We start from the raw sequence: 26,334 nt of genomic DNA, 5'->3' as shown, positions 1-26,334 counted from the left end.
ACTGTAAATAACAAAAGCACACAGTAGTCTAAAGAACCTCACGCTGAACTGAAATGAAAGACGTTTGCTGTTGTTTTGGTTTTATGTAAACTTGGGAAATCAATGTTTAAGTCAAGCCTAATGTTATCTTTTATATAAAGGTACAAATCGACTGCTATCAGATCAGTGCTCTGTATCAGCAGATATCAAAAGCTAAGATGTCGTAATGGAATGCACATAATACACATTCTTTCAGACCACCGTTCATGCTCACATCCAGTCAACCTACCATGTACCTCCAACACAGAACATGCAAATGCTGCAGAGAACAGCCCCAGCTAAACGAAACGTCCAAACGCAGAAGAAACAAATGCTTAGAACAAAAATCAGAAATCTTCTTTGGCCTTACAATAAAGCAAGAAAGTTGGGGCCCAAGTGACTATACAGTGGGGCAAAAAAGTATTTAGTCAGCCACCGATTGTGCAAGTTCCCCCACCTAAAATGATGACAGAGGTCAGTAATTTGCACCAGAGGTACACTTCAACTGTGAGAGACAGAATGTGAAAAAAAAAATCCATGAATTCACATGGTAGGATTTGTAAAGAATTTATTTGTAAATTAGGGTGGAAAATAAGTATTTGGTCACCTCAAACAAGGAAAATCTCTGGCTCTCACAGACCTGTAACGTCTTCTGTAAGAAGCTTTTCTGTCCCCACTCGTTACCTGTATGAATGGCACCTGTTTGAACTCATCATCTGTATAAAAGACACCTGTCCACAGCCTCAAACAGTCAGAATCCAAACTCTGCCATGGCCAAGACCAAAGAGCTTTCAAAGGACACCAGGAAAAGTATTGTAGACCTGCACCAGACTGGGAAGAGTGAATCTACAATAGGCAAGCAGCTTGGTGTGAAAAAATCAACTGTGGGAGCAATCATCAGAAAATGGAAGACATACAAGACCACTGATAATCTCCCTCGATCTGGGGCTCCACGCAAGATCTCATCCCATGGGGTCAAAATGATCATGAGAACGGTGAGCAAAGATCCCAGAACCACACGGGGGGACCTGGTGAATGACCTGCAGAGAGCTGGGACCAAAGTAACAAAGGTCACCATCAGTAACACACTACAACGGCAGGGAATCAAATCCCGCAGTGCCAGACGTGTTCCGCTGCTGAAGCCAGTGCATGTCCAGGCCCGTCTGAAGTTTGCCAGAGAGCACATGGATGATACAGCAGAGGATTGGGAGAATGTCATGTGGTCAGATGAAACCAAAGTAGAACTTTTTGGTATAAACTCAACTCGTCGTGTTTGGAGGAAGAAGAATACTGAGTTGCATCCCAAGAACACCATACCTACTGTGAAGCATGGGGGTGGAAACATCATGCTATGGGGCTGTTTTTCTGCCAAGGGGACAGGACGACTGATCCGTGTTAAGGACAGAATGAATGGGGCCATGTATCGTGAGATTTTGAACCAAAACCTCCTTCCATCAGTAAGAACTTTGAAGATGAAACGAGGCTGGGTCTTCCAACATGACAATGATCCAAAACACACCACCCAGGCAACAAAGGAGTGGCTCCGTAAGAAGCATTTGAAAGTCCTGGAGTGGCCTAGCCAGTCTCCAGACCTCAACCCCATAGAAAATCTGTGGCGGGAGTTGAAAGTCCGTGTTGCTCAGCGACAGCCCCAAAACATCACTGCTCTCGAGAAGATCTGCATGGAGGAATGGGCCAAAATACCAGCTACTGTGTGTGCAAACCTGGTAAAGACCTATAGTAAACGTTTGACCTCTGTTATTGCCAACAAAGGTTATGTTACAAAGTATTGAGTTGTATTTTTGTTATTGACCAAATACTTATTTTCCACCCTGATTTACGAATAAATTCTTTACAAATCCTACCATGTGAATTCATGGATTTTTTTTCACATTCTGTCTTTCACAGTTGAAGTGTACCTCTGGTGCAAATTACTGACCTCTGTCATCATTTTAGGTGGGGGAACTTGCACAATCGGTGGCTGACTAAATACTTTTTTGCCCCACTGTATATTGGTTGGAAGATGGATAATAATAATTTAACAATGCGCAATCAACCAAGGAATATGAGCACATTTTGGTCACGCTCAACTACACGTACACGTTTCATCCCTGAGTACTTACTTTGCTTGCATGTGAGTATCCAGCATCTCTAACTGTTTAAGACTAAGTAGTGCAGACGCTGTTTCTCTTGGACAATAATATTCATTTCACATCGAAGCTCACTTTAATCTTAAGTAGTTAAGTAGCTCTGCTTTGTGTTAGTGTAAAGACATTTACCTACACATTAATGCCTAAAATATCTTAAGAATTGCAATTTCAATAGTTCATCTTGGTATTTCTACATAATAAATGTGTAAAATTACAGAAAAAGTTCTGACTCCAAAGACTCCCAAATTTTTTCAAACATAAGGTTTTTAGGTAATTTTCGTTTTTCTTTTTTGCAAGTGAAATTTATGTAGTAGACTTTTCTGTCACATAATTGTTACTTAACTACTTTGGTGTGTTTTGGATGCCTGTGGGGAGCTCTTTATCAGCAGGAAAAACTTTAAAACTTGTTATTTTGAAAAGAAATTTAAATAAAAATGTATTCACTCCTTCACATTTTCCAAACCCATCCTGCGGGCCGGACTGAAATCTATGCAGGACCGACTCTGTCCCCCAGGCCTTATGTTGGACACCCGTGATCTTAGAATTATTGGTTTTTCTTTCCTTCATTTCACACACTTCATTTCCTGCAGAGATAAATAGTTTTACTCCTCAAAAACAAACCTACACAAATACAGTATTTGAGTATTTAGAAGATGCTGCTTGACATTTGCTTTCAGGGTATTGTTTTCCTTTACAGTAGTGAGGATATAATGAAAATGATGGCATTTAATCAGAGTGCAGTAAAAGTGGCAATGCGATTGTGTAAGTTTGAATGGAGTCATGATTGAATAATACTGAACTCAAGGTTTTCCAACAAAAAAAGGTTGAAATGAAGAATGTGCTGCGTTCTTCCTTCATTTTCTGAAAATTAAAAATGTGTTAACAGTCCATAAGCAATGTCAGTAAATAGGATTCAGCAATAGTCACACATCAAAAATAAAATGATCAGTCAATTAAACTGAACAACAAACTTCTACATCAGAGAAATTATTTGAATTGTGTAGAATTAAATATTATTACAGAATATATTGCAATTAAATAAGAAAAGTACAAAGTCCAGGATATTTGCATGTAAAAATGGCCTAATTTTAGAACCTTTAAGTTAAAAATTTAAAATGTGAATTTTTGTACTTGAAAAACAATATATTTAAGAATTGTATTATTACATTCAATAAGTATCTGCTAATAGAAAGAGTTTATATATACATATAAGGCAGTAAAAGGTACCTTTTCAAGTTACAGTTATCATGGGCAAGAATGGCATGGTAATTTTAATCATTTCAATCTTAAATTTACTATGTCATTCATGCCCATAATGAGTGCATGTAGCCCTTTTGTTTGCACTAACAGTAATCTAGAAACAAGATTGTTGCTGACTCTTTCATTCTCAAAACTATAACTATGACCACAAACAATACAGACAATCAACATGTCTTCAAAAAAACATTTCACTTCCATGATAAACTAAGTTTACAGTTTCCCTCCACAAGGGCCTCTCTTAGTTAAAGAGCTCAGAGAATAAAGTGTTCTGCTACTAGAAAAAGATACAAAATAATTTAAAGAACATATGTTGAACCTTTACCTGAAGGTGTGACAGATCAGCTACCCCTTTTTCCAGAACATTTACAAATTTCAGATAACAAGATGTAATTTCTCTCTTTTTACTCTATAACTTCCCTCACAAACTGCTTTGGCCTTTCACTACTTGTACCAAGGCTTATACCAAGGCTATTTGCGAGTATCTAGCTCTGACGTCTAGCTCGCTTTAGATTTATCCACTTTCTCTTCGTTAGCTTCTTCAAACAGGACACGTTTAGCTGGGGGAGGAAGACTTAAGTATCTCATTATGTTGTTTTTTTTAAAAAGATGTTTTTGTGCTGGTTACACTGTGTTTTAGTACAGCGAATTTTGTATCTTCATCTCTGAAAGGAAAAACTTCTTTAGCCACATGCTAATGACAGATTAGCACGTGGCTGTTAGCTTCCAAGCAGCTATTTGCCTGTGCCGTTTAGGATACATTGCACATACATGAAACAGGACAGCTTGTAATCACACATATGTGAAAACAGACGTTTAAACAAGCAAAGAACAGTGGAAAATATTAAGATATAAACTTAATTCTGATCACTGCTAACTTTGTGATACCTGGAGCCACTCTGATTATTTTTTCAATTGCAGTTGAAGCATACAGCCTTGGAAGAGGAGCACGTATCATCTTTGACACTGCCCAAAGGAAATAACAAGAGTTCAACTGTACAGCTGGATGAAACCTACAGAAGAACATTCTGCTCCCATTTCGATATCCCGAAGCCTCAAGTCTTTCTCTACATTTCTACAGCACAAATTCCATTATTACAAGAATTCAGTCATGTCACACTTATCACTCTGTTCTTTTTTTCTTTGCCATTTTTTGTGTTCTTTGCCATAAAACATGTCAGGAAGGCACGTTTCAAAACAAAGACATTCAAAGAACACCGTCTCTACGTATTAGCTTTAACCCTGGAGGTGTTTTTGGACACGACTAACCGAATACACAATCTGAACACTACATGCCAACGTGAATTTATCATTCCACATACAAAAAATCAACCAAAACGATGTTCTTGTTTGTAATAGTGATGAGAATCTAGATGCCCACGGATTTTTCACATTTACAAAAGCCAGTGGGAGTTTCAAGCTCTCAACACACTGCTGAATATTGTTCTGTTTTTCCAAGTCAGTAATTTTGCTCAACACCTAATGACCGTTTTTATGAGCACATAAATGCCACTTTGGCCCCTGTGATTCAGAAATCAAGCTGAGAGGTACTGTTATCACCAGACCTCTACTTTTAGTGGTCTGATGCATCTTCAGCTCCTGTTAGGTCTGGATCAATGCATCGTCAATTCTTTCCCTGAGAGGATGTATCGATTTGGTTCCCCAGACTGACCAACCTCTAATCTCTTGAAACGCTGCGGTGCTCCGCCTGCTCTTTGGGGACACCGTATCCAGCCTGAGCCGAGGCCCAGTGCGCAGCACAAAAATACATCTGTCTCTGAGAAATCTATTCAGCGTTGCACCGACAGCCTGCGATATAAAGTGCGTTCGATATCAAATGCATGCCCTCCTGCAGGACTGGTTGAGGGGGCTGGTTAGGGTTCCCATGAAATGGTTTTGTACACAGAGGATGGTTTAAAAATGAACCATGCAAATGTCACAGGGATGTGGTATTTTTTCAATGCTAACTGGGGCCAAAGGGCAAAGAAGTTGGCTTTTCTTAAGTACTTGGGAATAAAGTTGTTCTCTCGCAGGGAATGACTTTCTTTTCCAATACTTTTTATTTTACCAGATATGTGATCTGATAACACAGCTCAAGAGCCCAAATTCAGTGAGCTACCCATGGTGCATTTTACCAAATTAGGATTTCTGTCACCCTTTTACTACCATTTCTACCACATATAGGTTACACATCTTCCCCCATTTTCTAATCTCACAGAGACCTTACTTCCATAAATGACGAGATTGAATTAATGCCTTCTAATAGGCTCATAAGTGGCATTCTGGAAAGCTGACACTAGATGAAAGAGAGCAAGCGGCGTCATGCTAATGAATGTGTACACAGTGCTCCGTTTTGGTGTGGAGGGAGAAAAAAAGCAGGTGTTAAGCATCACGGCACGGGCTGTATTTGTGTCAGCTCACCTCCGACAGGTGAGGTGACACACATGCAGCTACAGTTAAATCATTTGCTGTACAGCAGCCGTCCTGAGCTCTATCACGGCTGTCAAAGCATTTTTATTTTAATGTTAGTAAAGGCCTGATCCGTTTACAACAGCCAAAAATATACAAATGTTCATTTTCAACACATTTTCTGATCAAAGTAAATGTTTGTCTCAGAGATTACTGTGTCATTATTGTGTGCACAAGTATTTCTCGTAATGACCTTTCTAATAATTACAGTTGTTTTGTAGCATAAAGGTGCTCCTGTTAAGTAAGTTATCACATGGAATGAATTTTCAGTGTTTCCAGAATCATAAATATTTTAATAAAATTACTTTGTCAACAACACTGGCAGCAAATCTATACGCATAATCATTAATTCATGATTTAGAGTGCTATTGTGCTGTGAAGCTTCAGGTTTCAGAAAAGTTCACTTTTTTTCTTCCCTTCTCTTTCTTGCACCTCTCCGTCTGGACAATTCCAAGAACCAGTTTACCGAAATTACTAAATCTCTCAAAAACCTCTGGCAGCAGGCGACCAAATGGTAATCTCACCCAAGCGTTCAAACAGCCAGAGCGGTCCCTGAGTGCGCGAGAGTGTGAACAAAGCCACAGTGTCTTGGAAATGATTAATATTTGATGAAGGCTAAGTGCAGGGAGGGAACCATAAGGTTTGGTTTGCTGTTTGGGTAAATGTGAGCAATCGTATGTGACTGTGAGAAAAGGTCATCTTTGTTTTTCATCAGTGCAGGTGACCTCAGAGGCTTTCCCCTCTTTTGTTTATGGAGCGTTTGCAGCATCTCTTCCCAATGTTTTATTTAAAACCCGCAGGGTGTAAAGTGATTAATTTGTTTCTAGCATGGTACTTCAAGTAGGGCAATAATAATCAATTTTAAGTGCTAAATTATAGCAGTAAAACTATAACGACAATTAAGTTACCCAAATGCAGGAAGCTAAAGCAAACTCAAGCTAAATACATAATGTAAAGCTACACATGAAGATGAAAATATCTCTCCACGCACAGCAATTAAATCTACTTTGATCTGGGAGTTGTTTGATATAGTAACCTCCTAAACTCCAGTGAAGAAAAATCTCAATGTTAAGAGCCTCATACCACAATAGAAAGTGCTTCAGCCTTGTCCAACACCTTTGGGATGAGCTGGAACATTGACAGCAAACCTGGCCTTATCGTCTTACATCAGTGGCTGACTTCTCTAATGCTTTTGTGGCAGAATGGGAGCAAATCCCTGCAGCCAGGGTCAAAATATTGAAGAAAGCCCTCCCAGAGGAGTGGAGGCTGTTAAAGCAGCACATGAATGCCTGTAGTGCTGAAATGTCATTTTTAACAATCACAAAGAGATGGAATATTTAAGAGGTCTACGTACTATGGCATAGCCTAATATAGTGTAGATGGAATTGGCTACAACAGCTTTGGACTTCATGATCTATTGAAATGATCTAAATCCAAGAACGCGTATTTCTGGAATTTGTTAAATATTAAGATATGAATGTATATTTAATGAACACTTTTGTATTTAACTGCACAATGGACAATCTAACATATCTTAATATAGCATCGGTTGGCAATAGTATTGAGCCGTTTAGTAAAAGACGGATTTTAACCTGGCATGGAGAGAATCAACCTACGTCAAAGTGCAATGTTTGCCTGTGTTTGTGCAGTGAATCTCTGTAGAAAGTCAATGCATGATGCATAAAACCCAAGTCAAATGGGCTAAGGACTTTTTTTGTAGCTATCTCTGGAGATACACGAAGGTCCAATCACACCTAACCTATGTCTGATTTTTTCTTATGTCTAGTGACCTGTAGGGCAGCCCATTCTCTGTATTAAAGGAGAGAAATGGCATCTAAACACAACCGGCAGTTTCTTAATATACTGGCTGATGTAGAGACTTTAGCTTCAAGCATAAATTTTGGAAACGGCATGAGTTTTATTGCTATGAATACTGAAGAGGTTAATACCGCTCTGTAAGCTATCTTACTTGAAATGAATATTGTATGGTATTCTACTTTGAAGTCAGCTACACTGCATTCTTGTACTGAAATTGCTTCCTAATTTTAAATACTAAAACATATGATAATATAATAAACAAGATGCTGAAAGATGCAGAATTTGTTGATTATCAGTGAAATAGGCAGTGTGAATAACTTTCTTCAATCATTGGGTTCAGTCTTATAAAACATACTTGTCTAAAGGCAGGACGTTCATGTGCTTTACAGCAGCGGTCCCCAACCCCTGGGCCACAGACCGGTACCGGTCCGTGAGTCGGGCCACAATAGTTGAGGCTCGGGTGTGAAATGTATGATTTTCAGGGGTTTTATCGTTATTTTTTTATCGTTTCTATCATTAACTTGGTTTCCCTGGATCTTTTCCCGTGTGTTATGAATAAATCTTCTTTTTTTGGTACCGGTACTGGTTTTATTTTGTTGTATTTATGAAATATTGTCGGACATAAACCGGTCCATGGCGCAAAAAAGGTTGGGGACCGCTGCTTTACAGTAAAGGCACCCTACCTGGCGTCACACACAGAACATCTACAGCATCATCTAAAGAAAGCACCCATTTTAATCAGATATAATATTACGCTACAGAGCTTCAGAAAACTGAGCAGTGTTGTTGCATGCCACACTAAAATCAAGTATTTAATGACTAAGGTGAGTTAAACAGTCATTAAGAAACTGCGGGAAGTGCTAAAGTATTATGGATTTCAAGCAGAAAATGTCACTTCTCTAAAGGTTATTAAAATTTCTAAAACAAATAAAACGTTACAAAAATGTACTGTAATCACAGTCACTCGCAGGCAGGTAGTGAAAATGCCGTGACAAAGTGCACTATTTACTTCATACGAGAACATTATGATGCTACACTGATGGGAGTGCAAGAAAGGAAAATTACCAGGCTGCCTCTCCACAGGCCTGAGTGATTATTCCCAAACACTAGTCTGGGTGCACCATAATCCCCCTTGTTTCTCAGGGGGTTCTGATTGTACTGCCATACATGCAGGAAATTTAATAAAACAAAATGTCCAAGGAAGCAATGTGGGGCCGTCTGTGTCAGAGGGGAACCGGGCTTAAATTATCAGCGGTTCGTCGTCTTTTGAAGCGAGAACACAGATGGACTTTATAAAACTATATTGTATGAATGGAGAATGTAAACATTTCAAGTTAGGGAATCCACTAGCTGCCAGGATTTTAGAAATACTTGGAAAGTCGTTCAGCTGATACCAGCTTGACTAAGAATCCCAAATTCACAGAAAATAAATAAGTGAAGTAAGCTTATATGAAATAAAACAATCAATCAGAAGACGGACTTGGTGTCCTTGATGGCAGCTACAGCACTGCTGGTTACTCATGACTCAAAGGAGTTTGGAAGTAGGTTTGCTCAATAAAATGTATTTTTATTGACAACATACAGCAGGGTAAAAGAAAAAAAATAGATAAACAAACCTTAGCCTTTTAAAAGCTAATGCTCTAAATCTACCATCGCAAAACCGAAAAAAAAAAACAGCGAGGTCAAGCAGCACCCACACATACTCCAGCGCTAACATGGCGCATGATACAGCAAACGTTAAGTACTTTCGAGTGGACTTCAAAACATTTCTGCAAAGGTTCAATCACAAACCTTAAGATCAACATTTGCTCAATAAATAAAAAGCCATAAAAAAAAACCAACAACTTTGAAATAGCCCTATTTTCCAGCTTCCATTGAACAAAGTCCAATTGTTCATACTGCTCATTAATTTCAGCTGGAAACGTATTGTCAGTCTCTAAGCTATGGTAAATTACTGTCTGGAATGAACCCAAAATCATATAGGAAGTGGCTGTGTCAGCAAAACACTCGTTCTTACCCAGCAGCTACAATCTGTGCGGGATAGCATCCATTTGACTAATGTGATCAGTGAGGGATATTCAAAAAGTATATATAGAGAGCAATTTTTTAAAATTCTATAGTTGTGCAACAATCTGTTTCTAGATTTAGAAAGTCTTGTCAGGATAACAGGCCTTAATTAAAAGACAGAAGTGCCAGGGGCACACTGAATTGTTCTGCATTTTAAATGAACACCACCATGTGTCTGAAACGCCCACTCTATGGGAGTAGACGAAATAAATTAATCAGCATTCATCTATGTGTGATGCAGCGCACGCTCTATATATTTGCCAGAAATGCGGGCCAACAATACGACGCTGGGGACGACCTGTAAACTCTTCTTTTACACTGTATGTACAATATCATTTTATTAAATGCCTTCCTTTCATTTTAAACCTTTATCAAATACACATTATTTTACTTCAGCAAAAAGAGCAGATGCTTTTAGATATTGAAATGGGAAGACGTCTCAAATGCAAGGAATGAAAAGGAAGATAAAAACAAAACCTGGCTTTTCAGAAGTAGCCTTTGGAACTCCGATGCTTGCAATACTACATCGTATATACAAATCTATCGATACGAAAAATAAATGAATAGCCGGGGATGCGCAAACGTACACAAAAACAAATTCATGCAACGGATACATTAAACCCACCACAGCTTTGTGGGTGCCTATCCGCTGCTGATTAACTGGTCATTTTGATATTTAATTAAAGTAGCGAATGTCAAAAAATCTGCCGTGTCCGTTACTGCTTACTGATGAGTCACTGTCCCTTAAAATCATAGCCATTAAAAAGAAATCTTTGAAATATTGTTTTAAAAAAAGCAAAAAAAGAGAAGAGAACTGTGAAGGACATTACAACATCTGCAAAGAGCACTCCCATATGGAAAAGAAATAGTAAAAACTTATAAAAGACTTGCATAAGATGTGGCCTACTTCATATAGTAAATCATAAAAGGCTTACATGATTTACTCATGAAAGTGGCCACTTTCTCATTACTTTCATTTATTGTTTTAGGAAGTATCCAAAACATACAAGTTTCATTTATATAATTTTCAAGGGATCTTATATCTGTTTTCATAAAAGTTTCACACAAGACAGATACAAACTTTACAAGATTTATATATATCTTTTCCATATGGGCTCCTACCAAACCCTGTATTTACATCTGACAGTTTTACAAACTCTTCTCTATAGTACGAATGCCCAAATGATATGTGGCATATTAAGAGAATGCTCAGGGCCTGAAATTAAGATTATTTCCACTTTATATGAATCAACAAAATGTGTCTTCCACAATATTTTTAGGATGTTGTTTTACAGAGGAGAGTAGGAGATCAAATCTCAAAAAATTTGCATTGTTGGGCCTGCTGTCACAGTCGGCTACCTTTGCCACTTTTCCACTGAAATGTCCCACAGTTGTCATTTATCCAAACATTAATATGACAAAATAGAAGGCTGACTGACACGGCCGTTACGCTCAGCCTTTGCTATTTTTGCTCTGAAATGACCCTCCCTTGTCATCTTTCAGCACATTAGCCTGACAAAATAGAAAGGAGATTGAAGTGGCACCATCTGTGGATGACAGAGGACGCAATGAATTGATTTTTACTGTCTGATGTGCCTTCTTTTTCTTTTTTTTCCTTTATCTTCTTTTGAATATTACTAACCAATGACAGCACAGCTTAACAAAAACAAGCTGCAGCCTTTGTATCACATTTCATTTTTAATTATAATCAGTCGCAAACTGAAAAACTAGTCACCAGCTGAGAACAAATTGTTTCCGTCATGACAAACAAATGCATTTGGGGACAGCAACTGAATTAATCCTGACTGGATTGTAGTTATCGTATAAAGATGTTCATATCAATCACGTAATATTCTGATTTGAACACACTGGGCAGATTTCAAAATTGAATTTCGGTGACCCGGGACTGCTCTGATTATTTGTGGTGACTTTCACAGCCAGCGGCCACGTCGCCAAGGCTGCATCGATGCTAAAGTGCGAGAAAGTAGAGATGTGGTGTTTTTTAAGCAGGGCGTGGACGACAGCAATAGACTTGATAAGTGCAATGTCGAAATAACTAAAGGGAAAAAGGAAAGAAGACAGAGATTTAAGGCATATTCTTCAAAAAAAGAAATGGCTAATCTGTGAGGTTTTGTGATTTCCTGTGCGTTGGCTGTATTAACCGTATTATTTAATAATCAACAAACACGGTTATGTTCTTAGCTGAAAACGGATGTCTGATTTTTTGGAGTAAAATGACTTCATCTATGAGGTTTAATGCTGTTCTTTGGCTTTCAGAAAGCATTTGGCTGAAGCTTTAACAGTACAATTACAAGCCAATCTTTCTGGTGTGGGAGGTAAAATAATGTATGCAGAACAAAGTACCGTCCTCCGCTAGTCGTGTACAACAGGTCAGAGATTATATGAAGAATGTATAGTGACAGGGATTCTCAAAGCAGCTATATAGGAGGTGGTAAGCAAGCACATTGTCTCAGATTTCAAATTGACAGTCTACAGGCCTGGAGCATGAACTATCAAACTCACTTTATGTAAAGTGACACGATTCACTTACAGGTGGTCAATCATGTTTACAGAATTAAACACACCGAGGTAAACTGTCCATTATGGGATTCTACAATGCACTCTGACCGTTATGTATTTATAGCAGGTGTTTTATATTACATTCAATTTATTTCTACAGTTCCTCTTGATGATTCACAAAGGCTACAAATATGATTGAGGCATGTTTATATGCTTTTATAATTGCACGGGTAAAAATAAAAATTAATTGACTTACATTGATTGAAGTGGCCCATTCAGACAGGATTAAGATTATGAGGCAAAGTAAGGAATAAAATATATGAACTGTCGGTCATTTGGGTCATAAAAACTAAAACTAAGCAAAAAAAAGGCAAATGAATATCAATTAATTTACTTCCCAGTCAAAAAAATTTTTATGGTATGTTACTATTATGAAATGTCTGCATGTTGCATTTGTTTCATGTGTCACACTCCAACATTTGTTAATTTTCAAATCAAAATCAAATCAAATCACTTTTATTGTCACATCACATGTGCAGATACACTGGTACAGTACATGTGAGTGAAATTCTTGTGTGCGAGCTTCACAAGCAACAGAGTTGTGCAAAAATACAACAACGTAAAACAAGCAAAATATAAGAATGGCTAAATCTGAGACTAATAAATATATGTACAATATATAATAGTATATGCATTACTGGATGTGTATACTAAATATGTTTTTGTGAGCCATGACGAATTTGAAAACACACCCCAAGCCTGGCGATTAACCTGCTAATTAAAATAATGCAGTTTAATGTCCAAACATGAATTTGTAATAGTTTTGCACAATGGCACCAATTTGACAAAAACGGAAACAAATAGAATCACAAAAGAAAGAGTTGCTTGCAATAACCCATAAAGAGATCAAATTAAGATTCCAGTGTTTTTCCTAAGGGCACTAAGGGAGGTATTCATTTTTCACTGTGCAATTACAACGGTAAACTTTTTGCAAGTCAACACTGAAGAATTGCTCTCTAGTAAATAACAAATACTACACCCAATTAAGACGTTCAAAATGACGGTGGCCTCTGAAATTCCTGATGCAACGCAACTTTTCACTTTCCAGGTGTTGCACGTGTTGCATCATCATTGTTGGTAACTCAAAGAAGGAGCGCTAAGATAAGACAGGATTGTGTTCAGCAATCAGCGATGTAGAGGGAATTAAATTATCCTGGCATGTCAGGTTAACTCTGCAGAGCCAGACAACCAATCAATACGCAGACAGATTGCTAGACCCACAGCTTCTCATCCTCAAAAAAATATTCTTATGCGGATTAACTGCTCCTTCACCCATTTTCATTTTCAGTTGAGAAGGTACTAATCTGACAGCCAAGTGAAGCCCAACAAATACTACACACTTCAAAGCAGCAAGAAACCGCTCTGGAAAAGGCCGGGTTCAAACATTTCCTTTCATTTCTATTTTCAATCGGAGACACATACCCTGCCCATGGTATTTTTAACAACTTTTAGTAAACCCTCACATATATCTAGTTTTTTATTGGTGTACGAACTGAACATTTTAGCTCAAAATTGTTTTACGAGTTGATATCATCAGTCTGACATTTTTTGACTTCATCATTATTTAGCTGTAAACATTTTTACATTTTAAAGCCAAAACAAAGTCTATTGGTGTTGTGCTGAAAGTTAATAAATATTTAGAGAAAAATATTATGTCACTTATTAAATTCTGGGCTGAAAAAAACCCCACCAGGCATCACCACAACATAGCCACAGCCCGAAAGACCTTTGAACGGATGGATGGAGGACAACAATTTCAGCACTACCATGTGTTTGTCCCGAGGCCAAACCTCAAAGAGCCATGACCTAACAACAGGTCTAGGTTCCAGGTACTGACGTCCATTAAAGCTGTTTGGGTGCATGGTGTGAAAGCACTTTGGACAAATTGGTATCTGTACACCACAGCAGGATGCGATGTCTCTCTGAGTGCTTGCTGGATGTATGTCTACAGGAGAACTTGCTTTTTGATCGTTACACAATAAAATGAAAGCCACAAATATGAAATATGCTCATCTATTAAACAACATAGTAACTATATTAAACTATTAAATCTGCCAAATGTTTTTTTTATGGATATTTAGCTTCAAAAAAAAAAAAGAAAAGAAAGAAAAGTACATCACTGCAAATGTACCATCCAGCTGTAAGGCTCGGTAAGAGTTTTGTTGCCTATTGTTTATAAAAAGATTCTTTTAAAATATTCATACTCTTTGAATCCTGCTGTGTGTCTTCTTCAAGCAACAGCACAAGAAGTTATACACAGGGAACTGAATTGTAAGTCTTTCAGATCAGAGCCTGTAACAGAGCAGGGGATTGTTTGTCCTACTTGCTGCGATAGTGCAGGCCTGACTAATTGTGTTCCAGGAAATCAAATCAACCGGTCTCCTATTTCCATTTTATTATTTAGCCTAAAACACAAACATCCCTTGCATTTTAGCAAGTGATTATATATGGGTCTCATCTATTTGATGTACAGAAAAAAAAAAATATTTTTGCATCTTGGTTTTCGTATCTTAGTTATAAAGCAGTCTTACTCAAGCCTTACAACTAAGAGTGATTAGATCAGCGCTTGCTTTCAAGATATACTAAAACCTAAGTCTTAGTATATTTAGTGTAAATTAAGATGTAAAAAAAAAAGGATACATGCCGGGTTTGTTTCGTGTGTTTTTAAGTCACACCAAACCTAATGATATCATACATAAACAAGTAGAATCACGTTTTACTAAACGTCAGCTAGCAGGGGTGTTAGGGTCTCAGTCATCTAGGTCATGGTAGTTTTAAGAGCTAGGATCCTTTCACATTGTTATTGACTTTGGAAACTAGAAAAGTGGAAGCTCCCCTTGAGGTAATCGTGCCAAAGTTAATGTTATCTGTCGCCCCTATTTTTTGATCTTTGTTCATTACCTGGTTCTTTTGGAAAATATGTTTTCCGGACATGATCAGTTGTAGACGACATGGTAAAGGTAAATCTAAATCCCAATATTTATAAGGGTACTTATTTTCAACCAATTGTTCCCGAAAAGTACCAGCTTTTACGCAAAACTGCAGAAAGCCTTTGCTTGCAGTGGGAATGAACACAAGCATCCATAGAATTCCACCAAAGGTGCTTTGTGAGTCAGGAAACCCCCGAGTTCACATTGAAAATCCTCTTTATAGTCTTCATCAAAGAGGTGTTTGCTGCCAATTCTCGTGGTTCTAAATAATGACAGATTCACTGGGCGAAAGAACTTATTTCCCATGCCAACTTTCCATTTTTTCTCAATGAAAAAGGATACTGTTCTTCTCTCTAAATAATGACTAGTGGAAAACAAAGTAATGGAAGGAGGTGCTATTCTTTTTCATACCAAAGAGAATTGGACTGTGACACTAAGTGGAATTAAGTGGTGCTTTGCAGTGTTACAATCCATGATTTAGGCTCAAAGAAGTGCCCTCTTGTCTTGTAGCAGGTATGAATTTCCTCTGCATCATCCAACTAGGACACCGGGAAAATGAGATTGTGCTACTGTGCAATAGTTGTCTGGCAATAGTGCAGAAAATATCAGTCAAGACAGAGTGACAATAGATGAGACAAAGGACGGGAACCAAGCACAGTGGGGAGACACGATCCAGTTCCACTGGAAACGGTGTAACAGCCTGAAGGGTCTCATCAGGAGCAAATTCACTGAAATGTAATACAAGCTGGAGTGTTATGTAAAATGAAAGATGGAAGAACCCAGATCACTCAAGCCTTGTGTGCTCTTGCCGCTGATACATACCTGTACTGTATTCAGAAGGGCATTCATTTCCCCTCCGACGATTACAACCGAACACCAGCTGTATTGTTTACTTGGCTGAAAGCACAAATGATCTGCATTGATTCCTTTTTCATTCATTGCTGAACTCGGCTATTGTAAGTATGATTGCAGGAAAAATGGGTCCAATTACAGCAAAGCAATGCCTCCCTGCGACTCCACAGCACAGCAAGATGATGAAGTCCTCAAAGTCAGAGGAAGGGGGCAATCAAAGACCCCTTATTGTCTCTTGTTAATTCAAAAACTGGAATGGAAAACATTTCTTGCTGTGATTGACAATGGTTCACTTGGGATTTCAAATTAGATTAGTCAGCCATACAGCTTTACTATTAGGGCTGTTACACTGTCCTTGATACGACCCTCCACATTACACTGAAATGACTCATCAGTTTATTAATGAGTCGACTCCCACAAAAACCTTCATTTACATACTTTCCAATTGTTTTTATTCATTTCTCCATGAAATTGTTCAAGTACTTAATGATTCGACTTTACCACGTTTGGCTGTTGCTTTTATTTGTTTCATATAATTGCAAAGTTAAAGTCAATTTTAGACAGTACAGACTACAGCCAATTTATACTACAAAAATACAAACATACTGGTGTTAAAGGTATAATAAAAATAAGAAATGCTATATTTATCCCACATTTATGAAAATCTTAATATATATTACTATGTACTATTGTAAATATCCATCTATGCAACAGCGATATATCAATCATACTAATTTGTTTTTCATTAGAACTCTATTCATTTCATTTATGATTTCAAATATTAATGTTTTCAATGTATCATATTTACGTGATTTTGTAGATAGATTTTTAAGCCAATTTTCCATTATGTTAAAAAGGTTTTGTGATGTTGCATAAACAAAAGAGTCTGAAATTCAGAATTTTGTCCTCCTTATATTTTGCAATCGATCAAGACTGCTTGAGATTGTTATCTGACTTTGCAAAGACTCCTCTCTGGTTCTCTTGAAGGAGTTTTTTTTTTTAATTTAAGACTAATGAGTTTATTAGAGTAAATTTTATTAGGACTGAAAAAATATACTTCCAACATGTTTTTTGTGGTGCCAATTTTTAAGCAAAACAAAAATCACGAATTTTGATTGAAACTGAAATTGAAGAAAAAAAAAAGATTTTTCATACTTTTAGTACTACTGTACTGACACCATATACTGATACTGGTATTGATTGACACCAGCACTCCTTTGACTCAAATGCAATTTCATGCATCTATTCCAGTGGTTCCCCTAAAATATAACCTATTTTAGATAATTAATGCTCATTTGATCTTTTTTAATAGATTTTTTTTACAAATGAAGTAAGAATACTGTTGTCAGTATAAACAAAGTACATTAGTAGCTATTAGAGATGGCACGATACCACTTTTTAATGTCCGATACCGATATCATAAATTTGGATATCTGCCGATACCGATATGAATCCGATATAGTGTGTTTTTTTAATCAATAAAATGTTTTTTTTTAAATATCTTGCTGCATTTTGTATAAGTTTATTCTCAATTTTAAATAAATAACAACACTAAAGCTATTCTGTTATACCTGTATGTAAAAAATACACTGTGCCTAAAATATTTCACAGTTCAGCAACAGTGATCAATCTAATGGATCGGATTACATTTTTTATTTCTCGCCGATATCCGATCCAGTAATTTGGGTCAGTATCAGACCGATACCGATATGTAATATCGGATCGGTCCATCTCTAGTAGCTATATAAACATTAAATAAAATACCATGCTCCATTTCTAATAATCTTTGCTTGAAAGGATTAAACAATTATATCCTCATTAGTTTCATTCATGTTTGTTGGCACATGGCTGTTTTTGATATTCATTCCAAAAATACATATTAGATACTAGTGTCCGTGTTATCAGTTATATTATCTCAATATATTATCTCAATCCTACCACTAATGGCCTCCAATATGTGGCTCCTCACTAATCAGGTCTAATTAGCTGACTGGGCCATTTTCCAGTCAACACAATGCTTCAGATCTAGAGTGAAAAAGATCAGACGTGAAAAAGAAGAAGTGGAACTTGAGCATTGCCTGGACAGCTCCACAAGGAAGCCACAAATGTAGTTCAATTTCATACACACAGGATGGATTTAGCCTGCATTTCCTGCAGTGCTGTCAAATTCCCTGGGGAGACTTCCAAAGATCATGGTATTCACAAATCCTTTAGTGCCTGTTGGTGCAACACAAGAATCCAGCTCAAGCCATTCAAAGACCCACTTCCTAAACTAAGGTCTCTTTTTAACAGGAGCTCCACAATCCAGGCAGTTCTTGGAGAGCACAATGGACTGCTGTCTACGCTTCCGAAAATGTTACTGGCAAGACAGTGGAATCCAAGTGGACATGGACCAACGCCCTTCGGGTGGTGAATCCAAATAATGATGTCTGTGTAGAAGATATATATTTGTATGATTACTGCACTATAATGAAAGCGATATGTGAGTATGTGTGTGCTTGTGGGGATTTCTTCCCAAATTCATGATTAACATGTTGCTTGGATATCTACCGATATCACTGCCTCTGTCGTCAGCAACAGACGTAGACAAAGCTGCAGTTCAGATGTTTCATCTTTGCCACACAGTATGCATCAAGGTGAGTGGATAGTCATATATTAAGCAAGTTATGCTATGAGGCCCAACAACTAAAGACTTTTCAGCAATGCAAATATGTGGACATATATAGTTTTTTCCCTCTTTTTAATTAGAAAAAGGCGTGCACTTCCACAGCTGGTCAACAGGATACCTAGCACCTTTACACAGTAGTCCTGCAAATGGTTTAATAGGACAAAATTGCTGAAAATACAGCAGCCAAGTTGTGTGTGTGTGTGCTTTTCACTGCTTTTTCACCAGAGTTTGCGAATCACTAGTTTTACACAACTGCTTGAACAACTCCATAAGAATTTGCTGTCTTGCCCATTCACATTTGTTATTCATACGTGTGACTAAGCCCAGGTACCGTAACACAGACAAGAGACAGAAGCAGCAGCACGTGATGACTGCACCCCCCCCCCAACCCCTTCAAAAAAAGACCATGCTGTCACTGATGATAGCTGCACTGACTAAATTTAGTCAATGGGAGGAGTGACGAGAGGAAGAGGAAATTGTCAGAAAGAGGAAGTGCTCATCCTATATGCATTTGGCAGGGATGACATTAAAACTGAAAATCATCCCCACTTGTATGTAATTATCTGGGATTTTATCAGAACACAATCACAGAAGTGGTCTTCTGTTGAGTGGATCTCGGTCATCAACATACATCGGTTTCTGTAGCTGCAGAGTCTAATAATAAAACACAGGCCAGCCTGTAAAGATTTCAGTGGTAAATGCTCATCTAGCGTGCCACTCTACCCAGCATTGTGCAGTGCATATTTATTATGCAATTACTCTAAAAAGCACAATCTAGATAAACCTTAATTAGGGGAACAATGCTAGGAAAAATGGTACCTATCAGACTGCCTCAGATTTGAGCTTCCACAAAGTTAAGAGACTAAAAAAAGACATTACATAATAAATTATTAGAAGCTGAGTTTTTTTTCCTCGTCTCTACTGTGGGTCAACCTTATGTCTTTCACGTTCCAAATCCACCGCTTGCAACACTGCTTGTCAGCTCCAAGACCACACTGTGAGAAGACAGCATACAACAATCTTAACAGCCAAAGTAACACATCAAGGTTTATTTATGTGTGCAAAGTTAAGCTGGTCAGGACACAAAGTGGAAAAAGTACTACGTACGTGACATTTTTTCCCTTTTAAACCTTACATAATGGAACCACCGTCTTGCAGTTTTCCTCTTTGAGCTCCGCACAGAGGAACTACTTAAATTAGTCTGTGTTTGTTTTTAGCACACACTTGCTAGAGGCCTGTGCCAGACGAGAATCCTGCAAGTGAAAAATAGCAGCATTCATCACTGAGGCCTGTTGTGCATTAACAGCAATTAATATGAGCACATAAATATTCAAAGATCACTTTCATTTTACTCATTTCACTTGTTTCACACCCAGGTTGTCAAAATGTGTACGGAATAGTCTAATTTGATGCATAGGCCGGTAGGCTGCTTTCTGAATAGCATATTGCAGCATACGCCCACCCCCACCAATCCCCTCAAGAGATTTGAAATCGCAGGGTGCTTACTTGACATCCCATCATTTGGCGGATCACTAACAAGTAGGCCATAAACCTTTTTTCTCCCTTTGATTACACTAAGTGCGCAGAGGCCAGATGCGACCCAGCCCAGTCATCTGTTGGCTTGCCAGCAGAGTCACTGTAGACTGGCAGAGGCAGGAGGAGGAGGAGGAGGGGGGGTCACTTGGGGTCCCCGCCCTTCAGGAATAAAGCCATTGTTCTTCATTAGAGCTGGAGAGGCTGCTGGAGGGTACAGACGGTGAACAAGTCCATTTACACACCTGTTTTCCAGCAGTATGGCTTCTACCAGCTTGACTCTGAGCCAAACCACACTGTATGATTCATTTGTGCGTGATGCAGCTTTTCTTTGTAACTGAAACAGACCGTAGCCAGTTGGAGGTAATAACACACATGACAAATTTCGTACAAAAAGTTTTTTGTTTTTTTTAAAGAAATAATTAAATTGTTTGGTGAAGTAATTCTGTCTAGGCTGTAAAAGCAGGTAGGGCTTGGGCTAAGTGCATCATGTTGAGCATCTATAATGAAACTCTGCAGTCATCCCAGCACCAGTACAGCTCCTCGTTTTGTTTTTAAACAGTGAAGGTGATCATGAGTTTTTTTGTTTGTTTGTAGAGCTAATGCTAGACATCAATTCAACATATCCACCAATAAAATACGATTTTATTCTTTTGCACGTCTTAACTTTTGGACCAAAATACTCAAAACACTTATTAGTGCATCGAGCCTACTCAAGGTTAACAGAGACACGCTTGACTGCTAATCACAACGCTTAGGTTAGCGCAGCAACTGCTAGAAAGATGTAAACTTCAGTGTTAATCATGCAACAGCTTCTCACTTTGTGCCTTCAGGTCAATCTAAAGTGGAGACAACAATGCAAATGCTTTTCTAACGCGACCAATAAATCTTTTGTAAGGAGCACAACAGGTTCAGTGGCAGGGTGCACGGAGATAATATCTTAAATGAGCTGTCAAATGAAAGGCATCCCAGGTTTAGGTTGTATTCAAATCCACACTACAGCCTAAAACTACTGAAATGAGATTCTTTTTCAGCTACACTATTGAGTATTAGAGAATCCCACTAAACTACACCCTTGCTATTTCATTTATTATCCCTGATATTCGTTTACAGTTTGGAATAACCTGTCAAGTATCACATTAGGGCAGTAAATCATTTGGATTTTTGATACAGTATGCTAAAAAAGACCTTTTAAGTTAAGCATAAAATATTTATTCTACCTTGTGTTTCGCTATGACAAAGCAGCAAGCCACAACCTAATCTCCTCCTGTCAGTTTTCCATCAGCAGTTAGTGAGACTGAACCTTTAAAAACAGACACGACTAATGCTCTTATCCTAACATAATCATTACCCAAGCCTGAACATGTGGTGACATTCAAGAGAAGTCATGTTAACGACCATTTTTCCTGCATTCAAACACACATACCAGTCCCCGCTCTCACCTGCGCTACGACACAGTTGCATAACTTTGCAAAAATGAAAACAGCGACACGTCTCACTATAAGTGAAGGATTGCCTAACCACGTTTTCAAGTCTCAGCAGGCTTACGGTCAGGGTGTGCTGCGTCTGCGCTCTTTAATAAACACCTGTAAAGCACCGTGCCCGGGTGTTCTAAACCTGTAATCTGCACTACAACTGGCCTTACTAAACACTTCTGTGCAGAATCACAAAGGAACTGTATAAATGCATAGAAATGGAAAAATGCATAAATTACAGCAGGATACAACATGTGCATCTGCTTGGAACTGTTAATTACTACAGGACTGCATGATTATCGCTGATGTTTCACTCAGTATACGCATCATAGTAAAATAACACCTTTCTCACTTCCCTGAAAGCAGTGGAAAGCGATAAAATACTCAGCGCCTATTATCTGCTAAAAAAGTACCATTAAATAAATTTTTAAAAATCCACTTATATGAACAGCAAAGAATTTGGATAAATACTATGAGCACAACTTAAAAATGATGCCTACTAAATATCTGTTTACTGTTTGATTCCCCTGAAATAACTTATTCCGACTAAAGTTATAACTTTTATTTATTTCACAGGACGAAAAGCTATCTCTGGAAGTACATTGGTTTGCCAAGAAAACAAGAAATGATGTGAGAGTGGAGCACAGAGATTGGTACCATCTTCTAAATCTTTTCTTATAGAACAAGAGGTGATTTCCCAGCAGTCTGAGTCCAACCTGTGTAACACCATAAAACTTGAAATGAATTGATGCAGCCTTCTATTAGCCTTTTATTAGACTGTCTACATTGTAGAAATCACCACTCTTTAATGCTTAACCACAATGGGAGCTTACAGTATTCTGCTCGGGGTAAATAATTGATATGCTTTGTGCAAGTGCGCCCTGAGCTTTGTTTGAAATCACTGGAGCCATTTTCATGAAGGTAACAGCACTGCCCACTGTCCAGCAAAGGACAGCAACAGCCTTGTTTGCTTTGTTGTTTGCTTTTTACTGACTTGAGAAAGCAAAAAAAAACATTGATTCATTTAAAAAATGGGTTAAAAAAAACAAAGAGTAGATTAAGCCTTGTGGATAATCCACAATGTGACAAACGAGGACATCTGCACTCCCGTCATTTTCACCCCCACCCCGAGGCTCGGCACTCAGCATAAAAAGGGGTTATGATCTGCAGACGAACAGCTTCGCACTAACTTTAAGTTAGTAATGATTCATTACATAATTGGCTTGATGTAAATACATTACTACCGCCGGTGGTGGAAGCGGCAAAGCAAGTGCTTTCACCACAGCTTCAGCGTATCACTGTCCAAGGATAAATAACCCCCGAAACGGAGCGTGTATTTCCCAGTAGCTCACGACAACCCCCCACTACCCCCTCCTCCAGTTTTCAACGCGGACTTCGTGCTGGCAACAAACAGCCCCAGCACTTTATCTCTTCTTACTAAATAAACGTCCGTGCTTTTCTTTACGCGCTCAACATCACCAAGCGTTCAAGAAAGAAAGAAGGAAAGAAATCGTGTCGCAGTTTTCGCCCGGCTTTATCTGTATCCTATCCCGCTTCTTTAAAGCTTCTGACTCAGATTACTACACCCGGACGAAAAGCTTTGATGTTTTCATGCATGGCTCCACAGCAAATCCAGTCCCGGTGTTATGAAAACACAGCCCAGAGCGCGACTGCGAACTCGGCGAAATTAATCTTTCCTTGTTTGCCATTAACAGTTTACGCGCATTAGGCGGTGATTTGAGATATCGCCTGGACTCCTCCGACACCGCTTTTCAGTTCGGCGTTCAGCTAAAATACACGAGCGGCACTTGTTTCTTTGAAAAGACAACTTTTATAACGGGTAAGGCGCTCTCCACACCACATCCAGCGGGATGGCCGAGAGTGAACAGATTCGGAAAAATAGAGATTAAACGCGGGTGGAGAGAGGAAAAAACTGCTGATTCGTGTGAGGCCGTTGTGCTGAATTTTCCATAAAGTCCCGCTGTTATTAATATGCGGAGAGTCACGTTTTAATACATGATAATTCTTGTTTCTTCCCATTAAATGAACAGTTTTGAGCAGTTTGCGCTTTCTTTTCCTCCGATTGCACGTTGTCGGGGCTGCAGCTATTCCACTTGAACGCACCGCTGTTTTCTGTGGTTTACAGCGTTCCGAACACGCTACACAAGTAAACCAAAGCTAGCGCACTGCATAAGCAACCCTCAGTTTAAGCATGCCACATATACATCCTTATATCCCTCAAGCGACCAAAACACCACGCCATTTGTTTTCTCACATCAGCATTTATTTAATTTTTTTTTAAACCCAAGAGTTGCCAGCTGTGTAGCCATTCAGCCTATACCCTAATGGTGAGCTGACCAAAGTGATGCATTCCAGGGGCAACGCATCTGTAACGCCGGTTCCGATGTATCCACGCGCGCATCGGCTTCTTTCCTCACAGTAATTCAACTTTACGGGGAGGTTTTGTTACTTCTTGCTCAACAGCATCACAGTACAACTGCACAGTAACGTCCGAATGCTCTCAAAAGCACAAATTGCCCAGAACGCTGTTCAAATTGCACTCGTTCGCATCTACATCCACGGAAATCTAAGAACAAAGTGCCACTTCCATTTAGACACCCGCGGGAAAAGTCCTACCTTTGTGAAGAGCCGCCGAAGACATGAATAAAAAGAGAATAGTCGCGAGAGAGCCGCTGCGAGCGTTCGCCATGTTGGACACCTGCTTCAGTATGGCAGAGATAGAGGCAGCTTCACCTATAGCTGCTACAACGGGACTCACTTAATGAGATGCGAGAAAGGGAGGGTACTATTTACCATATTCATTTATTACCAGTGTTGATAAATACTGTTATTTGTAATGGACGTGCCTCACAGCCTATTGAATAGCTCTCAGAATATGCTATTGGAGGGCGGGAAAGTGTTTTTAACGCTGTGTTCTGCTGCAGGGTTGGTTAGGAGGTGTCTGTGTGTGGTGTTAGTAGCTTGGCGTTAGTCTCTTTTGTAGAGTTTTTCTTTTGTATTTTGAACATTTGAAAACTATACTAATCATTTCACCCACTTGTATGTAATGCTTCAGAAGAGCAGGGATGGTCATACTATTTTTGAGGCCCTAAGGCCCCCAGCCCCCCTCCCTGTATATAAAATTAAAATGTATTAATTTCTGGAACACTGTCTTGAAGGCTCAAGTTTGGCATTTTGGCTGGCACAGGCTTAGTTAGTGCTACAGTTAGAAGTTACAATTTTGCACTCCCAGATCACTTTAATTACTTTTTCGATAAATGAGGTTTGTAGATAACTAAGTTAATATATGAAAGGAAATACTAAACAAGCTTACCACAAGTGATTTCCTTTTGGCAGCTGCACTTCTACGTCAGTAAGTTGTGTTAATTTCTGAAAACTAATCAGTCTACACAAAACTGAGATCATTAAAAATAAATTAAATAAATAATTAAAAGTTGAGCAAAAGCATATGGGACTATCATAAACAATATACCGGTAATAGATGTATCTCCCAGATTAGAAAAGTGAGGCTAACGTGCCCTCATTTTAAAAGCCACCAGGGGGCAGTACGCGTTGTTGCAAAAAGACCCTTGAAAATAACTTTTTGAGTTGAACTGTATAAGTGCTTTGCCAGTCATTTTGGGTTGAATTGAATAAATATTTAAGTACATTTTGTAAATGTTGGTCATATTTTGTTTCTTAAAGAAGGATTATTTAGGGTATGTTTACTGGTTAACATTTTGGGATTGAAAAGTCATTAGCCAATGAGCCTGTGGTTTGACATTATACTCAATTAATGATAAAATACTGAGCTACAGCTTGCAAGCATGCCAGATGAAATCAAAAACTGAAGTCCAGGAGATTCTTCTTTGCACCAGGGTGCAAACATGTTTGTTTATATCTGTGTGGTGTTTTAACACTTGAGTACAGTACAGTATCCTATTTAATTCTGACAAAGCCAATGAAATCTATTGATCACGTTTCATCTCATAACTTTTGAGCAAAGCCTTGAACTCTTTCACTTCTTTCACCCATTGTGAAGTCTCACATTCCAGAGCAGAATGAAATCATCTGCAGAAAGTAATGATGCAATCCTGGAGCCACCATAGTAGACACTCCTTGAGATTCTGTCATGAAAATCAGAAAAAGAAAGAAAGAAAAAAAGCTGGTGACATTTTCCTACCAGAGCCGAACCTCAAACCTTTTACTATCCCACAGAATAAGCAAGGGAAAAGTGATTTGACAATTCACAAAATGCAGTAAAGTTCTGCTGTTTTGCTGTGATTTAAATTGTTTAAAATTTTAAATTTAGTTTGATATAATGTTCTGGTTAGCAATTTTGCCTCATAGCAACAAAGATTTGTGTTTCAGCTTGCGGACCAATTAGGGCCTTTCTCTGTGTATCTTGAACACATTCAAAAACCTGTATAAATTTTCTGATTTTAACTTGTCTAGTGGAATATATATCAATACACTTTATTTATAACCTTTGTTTGTAACTGTGTTAAGAAAAAAAA

General features: G+C 38.4%; 1 protein-coding gene across 5 annotated transcripts in view; it reads right to left on the bottom strand.

Annotated features, from left to right (window-relative positions):
* cadm1a (cell adhesion molecule 1a) overlaps nucleotides 1-24,595 on the bottom strand; it is a 456,892-nt gene extending 432,297 nt beyond the window's left edge. For all 5 annotated transcript variants that reach the window (XM_005725349.1, XM_005725351.1, XM_005725352.1 and 2 more), the window contains exon 1: nucleotides 24,455-24,595. In XM_005725349.1, coding sequence (XP_005725406.1) covers nucleotides 24,455-24,527 — 73 coding nt within the window. In that variant the 5' untranslated portion in view covers nucleotides 24,528-24,595. The remainder of the gene's footprint in view (nucleotides 1-24,454) is intronic.
* Nucleotides 24,596-26,334: the final 1,739 nt, after the last annotated feature.

Source organism: Pundamilia nyererei, unplaced genomic scaffold, assembly GCF_000239375.1.
Source record: "Pundamilia nyererei isolate P.nyererei 1_Seehausen unplaced genomic scaffold, PunNye1.0 scaffold00015, whole genome shotgun sequence".
NCBI lineage: Eukaryota > Metazoa > Chordata > Actinopteri > Cichliformes > Cichlidae > Pundamilia > Pundamilia nyererei.
The sequence above is the reverse complement of the archived record's forward strand: the minus strand, read 5'-3'. Positions and strand labels throughout refer to the sequence as shown.